General features: G+C 37.1%; 2 protein-coding genes across 6 annotated transcripts in view; one reads left to right on the top strand and one right to left on the bottom strand.

Moving 5' to 3' along the window:
• The first annotated feature begins 526 nt into the window (after positions 1-526).
• On the top strand, positions 527-9419 carry LOC143880366 (uncharacterized). Of its 5 annotated transcripts, none has more exons than XM_077383310.1 (13): positions 527-815; positions 1601-1719; positions 1821-1927; positions 2053-2140; positions 3501-4515; positions 4618-4672; positions 4905-4986; positions 5177-5257; positions 5723-5827; positions 5934-5983; positions 6610-6736; positions 7335-7404; positions 9271-9419. In XM_077383310.1, the coding sequence occupies exons 1-12, from the start codon at positions 683-685 to the stop codon at positions 7380-7382; spliced, it is 2010 nt and encodes a 669-aa protein (XP_077239425.1). In that variant the 5' UTR covers positions 527-682; the 3' UTR covers positions 7383-7404; positions 9271-9419. The 5 variants fall into 5 exon arrangements, with proteins under 5 accessions (XP_077239425.1, XP_077239430.1, XP_077239416.1 ...); XM_077383315.1 differs by having other exon boundaries at positions 9207-9419; XM_077383301.1 differs by lacking the exon at positions 7335-7404.
• LOC143880386 (calcineurin B subunit-like protein) overlaps positions 9325-9932 on the bottom strand; it is a 24537-nt gene continuing 23929 nt past the window's right edge. The window contains exon 14 of the mRNA XM_077383331.1: positions 9325-9685. Coding sequence (XP_077239446.1) covers positions 9536-9685 — 150 coding nt within the window. The 3' untranslated portion in view covers positions 9325-9535. The remainder of the gene's footprint in view (positions 9686-9932) is intronic.

The raw sequence follows: 9932 nt of genomic DNA, 5'->3' as shown, positions 1-9932 counted from the left end.
TCCCAAAAAAAGGCAGCAAAATGGGAAAATGGTAATTTCCGTAAAATCTAGAACAATCGGGGCTATTTTATTAGGAGAAATTGCATCGTGGACCTTGCAGGTGCAGTCTTAAAAACAGTGGGGCCCACATTATTTGCATGATCCAAACCGTTCATTTACTGGGCCATGACATAGATAGGCTGTGCCCTAAACATCTTTGGCGATGATTTTTTCACCGCCACTGTAGGATAACGTGATTTGACGTTAAAAATTGTCCCAAGGGGGGCGCATTATCCTACACGAGGGGCGAAAAAATCATCTCAAAAAATCTTTCTCCATGTTATGTGGGCCCCAAACCGTTCATTTGTCGGAGAAGATTTTTCGGGCACAGCCTATCTTCGTCATGGCCGAACAAATGAACGGTTTTGATCCTCCAAATAAAGCGGGCCCCACTTTTTCATAGGACTGCGCGACCATCCAACTTGTAATTTCTCAATTATTATGTCATTAACTCGTCAATTAATCGCCGCATAAAAGGGAGATTTTCTCATCGCTCTTTAAATTCGTCGAGGGCTTCAGAGTTCAATCTCATCGTCACCACGTCTCGCTCTTTCAACCACGCTCTTAGAAGAGACTGAACTCTTTTTCATAATCTTTCTTGAAGAAAAACAAAAACAAAGAAAATAAAATCCCTGTTTCCGCCATGGATGCAGAAGAACCAAGGAATGAAGAGGAAGTAGAAATCCTCTACAAGACGAAGGTCGTAAAATTCCTCGGCCGTTCCGTACTCATAATCCTCCAGAACGATAATGGTCCTTGTCCTCTCATAGCCATCTGTAAGTCTTCTCATTCCTTTCTTTTCCATTTCTAGGGTTTCATTTTATCCAATTCGATTTTTCTTTCGTTTTTCTCTGTCTTTCTCTTTTGCAATTCATTCATCTCTTTCTTTATATATATATTTTTTCTTTCTTCTTTTCATTCAATTCGGTAGAGATCATCACTTTAACTCTTCTCATTCCTTTCTTTTCGATTTCTAGGGTTTCATTTTATACTGAGGAGTTTTCTTTTGCGTCTCTCTGTTTTTCTCTTTTGCAATTCTCTCATCTTTCTTTCTTTCTTCTATGTATTCAATTTGGCAAGAGATTTTCACTTTTCAATCGTTTTCTCATTTCTCCTTTGTTTCATTTGTGCACAATGTAGATTTCTGTTTAGCTTCTTTTTCTTTTCTTTTCTTGAATGGTAATTGACTAATTATATTAAATAAAAGCAAAAATAACGTAGAAGGTGTAAAAATAACAAAGCAAACAAGAATCAAAACAGGAAAATATAGATTTCTGATTAACATCTGTAAATAACACGAGACGGAGAAGGTGTAAAAACACCAAAGCAAACAAGAAAGCAGCGGCAAATAAGAATTAAAACATGAAAGTACAGATTGAATATTTTCGTGGAGGGAGATGGTCAAAAGCTGTAATAGCAACTTTATCAACTCTTGACCGAGCATCACCATTGGGAGAACGCCAGACATGTCGTGGTCATTGATCATATCAAGAATTTCTACACCCACCCATTGATAGCAAACCCCATCTCTAATCCATCTATTTATTCTGGCATGTAACAGGTAATGTTCTTCTGCTGAGGAATAACCTAAAACTGAACTTGGATATGTCTGAAATCTCGCTCCAAAAATTGCTTTCGCTCGTTGCCGGGAGGTTAATTGATTCTAACAGCAATGTCCAGGTACTGGTTTTACATCTGTGGGAAAGCGGTATCAACACAGCTCTCCCTTGAGCTTGTATTGGTTGAATTGTTTTTAAATTTGGTGTTGTTTTCTCAAGCAGGATAAAGATTCTGGCTACGTAGAAAACCAATTACGAAACGTAGCAGATGCGATTGATTTGCTCCCTCATCTTGCTACTGGGATTGATGTAAACCTTCACTTCGGGAAGTAAATGTTTAACTTCCCTTAAAAATATTTGTTTTTGTCGTTTCTATTCTGTAGTTAATGATTTTCCTTCATGGTACTTGTACAGTTGTTGTTCTGACAATTTGTATTTTGCTTAATATTTGCAGAATTGATGATTTTGAATTTACGCCTGAGAGGGCCATATTTGATCTTTTGGGTATTGAACTGTATCATGGATGGATAGTTGATCCCCAGGTATGCTTTTCAGAACCATAAATCCTAGTTTCCATGCCAAATTTAGCTCTACTTCAACTTATTGAATTTAACTCTACTTCCACTTATTGGTTTGTTTGCATCCTCATTTCAGTCATGCACTTGTTGATCTGTATGCCTTTATCTCTCATGTAAATGTAAACTTCATTTGGTGCAATACTTATCAGACGTATCACTAGACATACTAGATTTTTGGAGGAGCACAATGTGTATGATCGGCATTGTCCTGACGTGTTTTTACTATATTGTTATAGACATATTTTTTCATAAAATGACATTTATTATTTTATTTTTATTTTGCACACTTATCCTTTTTTTTCTTTTAATTTTAATTCTTATCTTTGTTTTATATTTTTCAACAAAAGTTCCTTTTCCATTGTCTAATATGTATCCCATACATATTGTGTTGAACAAGACCCATCTTTTTTTCCCCACTCCAGTGATGATGACACGCTAAAAAAAAAGAAAAGAAGAAAAAATCATTAAAAAAAAGACTCACTTCAGCAGTGCCACTTTGATTTCAAGTCATAGTTACCTGAAATATTTTCCTGTGAGAATACAGTCCCGCCTTAAAATGGGGTATCAATGTCATAAAATAAAAATAAAAATAAATTGTGCAATGAATGAGGCTAGAATGTCAAGTTCATGAATGTGCCATGATAGGTTACAAGATTTTTTAGTTTATATTAGGAGAACCTTTGGCGCACTGCTTTGTTGATTAAAGTTTTTCTTTAGACCAGTTAAAAAGTGTTGCGTTGTGCTTGATTTATTGCCATGTGATCTGTTTGAAGAAAAATTACAAGATGTTCTGCTGCGGAGTACAGTTTACGGTGTGTAACCATTCAATGACAGATTGGATGTTTTGATTGAATTAACCACTCCCTTTTTTTTTACCAGTCCTTCTGGTTCAAATGCATGCCATGCATCTTGTTTCATACTCATTAAGTGATCAGGAGAAGTGAACGTATTGGATGCCCAGAATGGCAATCTAACCATGTGTCATTATTTAATATTTGTTGTCTTATGTGCTTTTCATTCTCTGTTGTTGTATTTTACATTATCTTCTTATTGGACCTTACCTATTTAAATGTCTAAATGGAGACTAATCCATGACTTCTAAGGACACATTTGCGTCAGTTGTGAGATTTATTTTTACCTCAAATGCCAAGGGTCAAAGTTTGGTTCAACTACTGGAATGTAGCTGTTGCAGCATATTTAGTTCACGTATTTGTTAGAGATTACTTGAGTTAAATTGAGTAGGGTGTACTTCCACTTTCTGATTTTGCAATATCAGACGCCTTTGTTCCAATGACACTGATGCATTTATATTAACGCATACCAGGATACTGATACTTTAACTGCAATTGGGTCAAAGTCCTACAATGCTATTATTGAGGAGCTTGTTTCCCTTGAAACAAGGAATACAGAAGGAGGACATAAGGGTAACCTTGAAGAAGACTGCATTGATTTTGCTGCTGCTACGACTGCGACTTTGGGAGTTCCTTCTCCTTCCCTTTCAAGGGCTATATCATTTGATCAAAGAACAAGAAGGGGGGATATGGAAGAAGAAGAAGAACTTATGAGAGCTTTGCAAATATCCAAATCTGATATGCTAACTTCTCCTAGTGAGGTACCTGATACAAGTTGGAATCCCCTATCTACAACCTCAGCTGAAAGCACAATTTCGAGCACTCCCAGATCTGGGGTTCTTGCAGATTCACAAGAGGGGCCCACTTTTGATGATGAATTTCAAAGATCCCCTCAGCCAGATATCTCACAGGATTGCAGTGCATCCAGTGGTTGTAATAATGATGGGTTATCTTCGGAAACGATTGCTAGGGAAACTAATATTCTGCTTTCAGAGGTTCCCTCTGCAATTAATCTCGATCGGTCAAATTTGAATGAATCTGGAGATTGTGTTTCAAATGATTTGATAAAGAACATAACAACTGACGTGACGATCCAGAGTGAAACCGTTCCTTTCCATTTCCCGGACAGAGATAGCTCAGCAGGGGATCAAACGGTCACGCAGGCATGTGCGGAGACTAGTTCCACATCGCTTATTCACCTTAATCCCTCTGATAATCAGAGTTATAGTGACTCAGTGGATGGCATAAGAGCACCTATAGATGAATCTGAGGGAGTTGGTTCAAGCTTGGATATTGGCGAGCCCATATATGAAGGAGAGGAGCGCATACTTGACACAAGACATTCAATTTTTGAAAATCGAGAGCCTATGTATGAAGGTGAGGTGGTTCTTGCCAAGCAAGCGGATAGAGGCCCAGAAGGAGATTGTTGTGGCATGGATGAAATTACTCAACGATCTAAAGGGCGAATTAGTCTCAATGCTGAAAAAGGTATAACTTCTCTTATATTGTTTTCACATTCCCAGCATATCCTACTTCATTGCTTTGTAGTTATTAGAAGTGCTTCTGTCTTTATTTTCTAATTGTTTTCAGGGGAATTGATTCGGAACTTTTTGAAAAGCAATGCAAGCCAGTTGACCATTTATGGGTATGTCAACTTTCTATGTTGCATTACATTAGTTCTTTCTTTTTTCCAATTATGGATCTCTCTCTTTGCAATTCATGCTTTAAGAAAGTTCTATTTCTTTTCCTTTTTTTTCGAATGGTTAAGAGCAAAATAATATTAAAAAGAAAGAGAAGGCCCACGACTGAGATGGCCGAGGCTACAACAAACAGAAAAAGAAAGTTCTATTTCTCTTAATATGTTGCTTCCTTTGCAGCCTATTTTGCCTACAGGAAGGTCTGAAGGAGCGTGAACTCTGTGTTTTTTTCCGTAATAATCACTTCAACACTATGTTTAAGGTCAGTCAAAGCCTAACGGTTTAGCATATCTATCCAATTGTACAACTCATTATTCTTTTCCTTTGGGCCATCGATGACACTTATATAGTGATATGAGAAACAAAACAAGCCACCACAGAAGTCTTGGTTGTCTCGTTTGATCCCACATCAAGCTGCTTGATATTAGAATATTTCCTGCTTTGTTTTGCAGTTCAATGGTGAACTATATCTCTTAGCTACCGACCAAGGTTATATAAACCAACCTGATTTGGTATGGGAGAAGTTAAACGAGGTAAGACTCTCTCTACTGGGAAGTTCTCTTTGTTAAATTGAATATTTGAGATGTCTTCCCAAGAGTTATCTGCTGACATTCCATGCTTTGATCTTGGCCTTCTACTTCATCCTCTGACTATTCAGGCCAACATTAATTTACTCGAGAAATTCATTCCCATTGCTGTCATTTTTTCTTCTTAAAAGTTTCCAGTAGAACGGTCTTATTATACTATTGTTACCTGCACAACCATATTTTGATATTTGCACAAACCCAGCTGTCTTTTCTTCTTTAATTGGCTCGTGAGAGCTTTATGGGAAATGTGTAACCTTTTGACAGCTCTTTAAATACTAAAAGACAAGATAGTTTGTGAAAATATCAAAATATGGTTGTGTTGATATCATTTCCCTATATTATTTTCCATATGAAGACTTATGTTATTTATTATATGAAGATCCTTTAGTTTGATATTTTAGTGCTTTCCAGGTTAATGGAGACACAGTGTTTATGACGGGCACCTTTAAGGAATTCAAGGCAGAAGAAAACCAAGTCATTGACTGGGATGAACAAAATGCCATGACTAGTACTGCTGTGTGTATCGCTTCTGATATTAGATCTCAATAATGAGCAAGAATCACTTTGTAGATCATGTCATTAATGGCTTCTGTGAAACTTAATACTATTTTTCCTTGTTCAGGACTATATTTCTAGCATTGACACATTGGCACAAGCGAGTTCAACTTTAACGTATATCTTCTTGCTAACTGAACTTTATTCCGTGTAACTTTGATTTATTTATAATTACTGCGATCTAGTGAATGTGAAAGATCTCCTGGATAGAAAATACTAATGGATTTTATTATAATTTTCGAAAAATAATTTCCACTGATAAAAAAAAATGAGAACTCGGCATGGACTTGCCCAGTGGATTGGGTAAGTTGGTCGACTAAAACTCGGTTAGGCTAAAAGCGCCTCAATTCAGTTAATGATTGACCAGGCGAGTTTTCAAACATTGCTCATTATTATGGTTCATCCATTTAAGTTCTGTGAATCAAATGTTATGTTGCGTATTACCTTATTTAATCAGCGTCACTCCTTTCATTTACTTTCCTATTTTGAGTAGCGTTCCATCATGGAACTTGGTCAGCTTTTAAAACATTGGAATCGATATAGCTTCCATTTGTCATTATTCTAGGAAGAAAGGCGTATAATTGTGACAACATTTGTATTTCTGTTTTGGAACTGTAGAATCCTTTATAACATATAAATCTTGTGTATAATCTGTCCTCTGTACTTTTATTTCTACTATGTTCCAGGTTGATCGTTGCAATTCCTGCTTAGTTATTATTCCTCGTATTGTAATATTTTGACAGTTCCGATCTGCAACTGGCAATAGCCCTACAACAAGAGGAGTTAGAAGAACAGCCTCAACGTCAAAATCCGCAGAATTTGCCACAGTCTTCTGCCAGTGGTCAGTCAAGGCTTGTCACAGGGCCAGAGGTAAGGGCTGGATTTTCTCTGATCATATTTACTTATTTTGGAATATTTATTAAAGAATTTATTTGTTTGGACCTAGTGACGTATGCGTTGGGATACCTCAGATAGCTTATCTGAGCTGTCGAATATAAATAGGGCATCACCCATGTTGTTTGACTCATCCAATCCATTCATTCCATAGAACCTAACAGAGATAGTGTGTTCCTAAGAAATCATCTCCATAGGATCATCCTAACCTTTCTCACTTTGTGGAGGCACAAAATGGACCCATTTTATAGCTGTCCATTTTGAACCTCCACAAATCAAGGGTTAGCATGATCCTATGGACATGATTTTTTAAGAAATCCCTATCTATGTTAGGTCCCTATAGAATCAATATCTAACATCACCCAAACAACATAGGCACCTACCCTTTTTCTACTCGACAGCTCAGATAAGCTATCTGAGGTATCCCTTGTGAGCCTTAGTTTCTTGATACATGTGAATGACACCCGTGAGTTATAATAACAAATTAACAATTAAGCCATTGTCACCCATGAGTTTATACCAATTTCCAGCTTTAAAGAAATTAATTTGTTTGGATTTGCCATGTCTTAAGCAGGTTCTTGCAGATAGGGTGGAAATTGAAAATTTTATTAACCGCATGTAAGGAAATTGGTTCCTTTTTTTAGGTGAGTGTAGCAGAGCTAGGAGTTTTTCACATGTCCAGGTTCCATTACCACGTATTTGTGTTGTTTGTAACGAGATGAATACAAAATTGTCGAGATAAGAATTAAGTATCTAGGGCCCATGCACACTAATATTAGTGTCAAGTATATAGTTTGTACCTTCTCTAAGAAAATCAAATTAGATTACATGGAAACCCCCAATGACGTTTGACGAATCACAACTAATCAAGGTTGCTTAGAAACCACAATTAGAACTCTAGAACTCAAAGATAATGTGTTGAATGATGGAAAAAAGTAACAAATCTTGAAAAAAATACGATTTGATGTGATTCAGTTATCTTAAAAGCCGTTAGATTTATTTATTTTCGCATTGGATTATTGAACATGTGTTATTTTCTTTTATTAGTATTTTATTTGGATTATTAATATTTTTATTTAGCATAGATGTCGGGGATGTCTACATCACCTATGACCCACCGTGTACCCTTTTTCCACATGGCCCACCTTCCTCACCTTTTCCTACGGCCTACCATCACTTAAGCCTTAACCCACACATCTTACTATTTTTACTAAGTATGAACTTATTATTTTTACTAAGCGCTGACTTACTATTTTTAATAAATCCGAAAAGACCCCTCAACCATCCTTATAAAATCTCTAAAGAGGAAGTCCTAGGAAGGCTTGGAGACTTTGGAAGAAATGTGAAAAGAAGCCCTTCTTGCGTCAAGGTACGCCCTCACCCCTATCGTTTTTATCTCTCCTTTCTCTTCTCTCATTTCTTCTCCTCAGCCATCTCCCTTTCACTTAAAGCCTATATTTATTTCTTTTCTCCCTTCTTACATCCTACATTCATTTTCCCACCTTTTCTCCCCCAATTTGGTTTATAAACAGTCACTTTTCTCCCCTTTCACCCTTCCCAATTGGGTTTGTAAACTGTTCCCTTTTTTTACCCCCTTTTCACCCTTCCTGGTTGGTTTTAGAAACCGTTCTCCTTTTGTTATTATCTTTTCTTCCCCAGGTATCTGGGTATGTTTGAGATAAATATGGCGCACGTAGGTTTGCTTGGCTCTTAAAGAGCACCGGATTTTCCATATTAAACATATTGATAATTTGCCATATCGGGTGGAAGGTTAAGTATATAGGTATTCTCACCAACTCTCCTGATCACTCTAAAGGGACAAATCGATAAGATGTGGCAATTCAAAAAAAAATAAAAATCAGTAAAATATGTTTTCATCCTTATTAGACTTGATATTTGTGCTTCGTGGATGACTCATGCCAGTTGGTAAGCATGTCCATAATGGGCGCCAAAAGAGTTCATGTCAACAACCATGACAGATGCCCGGCTGTTCTGGGTACTGTTGCTACTGCTGATTGACAACCTCCCTTCTCAATGTGGAGGGAGAGGCAGGAGCCGGCACTGCTTGTGCATCCTAAAAGTATATCTCTGTGTTATTTACTTGGTAATGATCTTTCTCATGATACCATTGGAGACCAAGTAACCAGGAGCCTGCACTCCCTGAGCATCCTAGCATTTCTGTGTGTTATTTACTTGGTTATGATCTTCTCATGATACCATTGAGACCAAGTAACCAGTCAGTTTGGATTTCAAACTTAGAGCTGGTGTTATTGCTTACTTATCCCTTTGTGTAACCAAGCTGTTCTTCAGTTTTCATATTCTCAGCTGCTACAGTGCTACCCCACATTCGATTTTCTGTTTAATAATTTTCCAGAGTTGCTTAATGGGCCTTTGTTACTATGGATTATTACTTAAATTGGTCTTTCTTATTTAATCTATTTAACAGGATAAAAAAGAGATTTAATGGATTGATGGTGAGAAATCAGGTTGGCTGAACAATGCTTTTGCAGGTGCCAAGGAGCAGGAAACAATTTTCTTCCAAACAGGGGAAAACTAAAGACAAATGCACCATAATGTGAGACTTTGTATTACTGTAAATGTTGTGTTCATCCTTTTTACTCATTTGTTGTATCAATGAAAAAGACTAACACTTATATGAGTTTCCAATCAGTTTTGGCTGTAAATAAATATCAGAATTAAAGTTGAGTCATATGGGCAGTTTACAGGACTTTAAAAGTTAAAATTGAGATATACTCTAGATCACACCATTTCTAATTAACCAATTTCTTCCACTAATTGATTACACGCCAAACGAGAAGCAAAGAGTGCAATTAGCAATGGGTTCCTCCTCAAACAGGCCATGAAATCGGCCCAGCTAACGCTCCCATCTTTGTCCATGTCAAATAAATCATATAGTTCAGATACCTGCATAGTCAAAATATGATTCAGAATTACAAATATGGATATCAATGTTGTATGCATGATTATGATGCAACTCGGGCTGGGTCGAGGCCACCGGCCCAACCTGAGTCTAGGGTCAGCCCTAACCCACCTGCTTCAAAATCTCTCAACCGATTTTCTAATATCGGATTGGGTTGGTTTGGGTTGGCAGGGGCAAAAAGCATACAAAGTAAGAAAACAAATTACCTTAAGATTTTGAAAAGGGAAATGA

Source organism: Tasmannia lanceolata, unplaced genomic scaffold (genome assembly GCF_043159265.1).
Source record: "Tasmannia lanceolata isolate RefF3 unplaced genomic scaffold, GAP_Taslan_0.1 ptg000002l, whole genome shotgun sequence".
Taxonomy (NCBI): domain Eukaryota; kingdom Viridiplantae; phylum Streptophyta; class Magnoliopsida; order Canellales; family Winteraceae; genus Tasmannia; species Tasmannia lanceolata.
The sequence above is the reverse complement of the archived record's forward strand: the minus strand, read 5'-3'. Positions and strand labels throughout refer to the sequence as shown.

Bases quoted from the DNA above. Each gene is read 5' to 3' on its own strand.
- LOC143880366 (XM_077383293.1), top strand. From the start codon at position 683: ATGGATGCAGAAGAACCAAGGAATGAAGAGGAAGTAGAAATCCTCTAC. The intron at 4,987-5,176 runs GTCAGTCAAAGC...TTTGTTTTGCAG, and splicing joins ACTTCAACACTATGTTTAAG to TTCAATGGTGAACTATATCT. The intron at 5,258-5,722 runs GTAAGACTCTCT...AGTGCTTTCCAG, and splicing joins TATGGGAGAAGTTAAACGAG to GTTAATGGAGACACAGTGTT.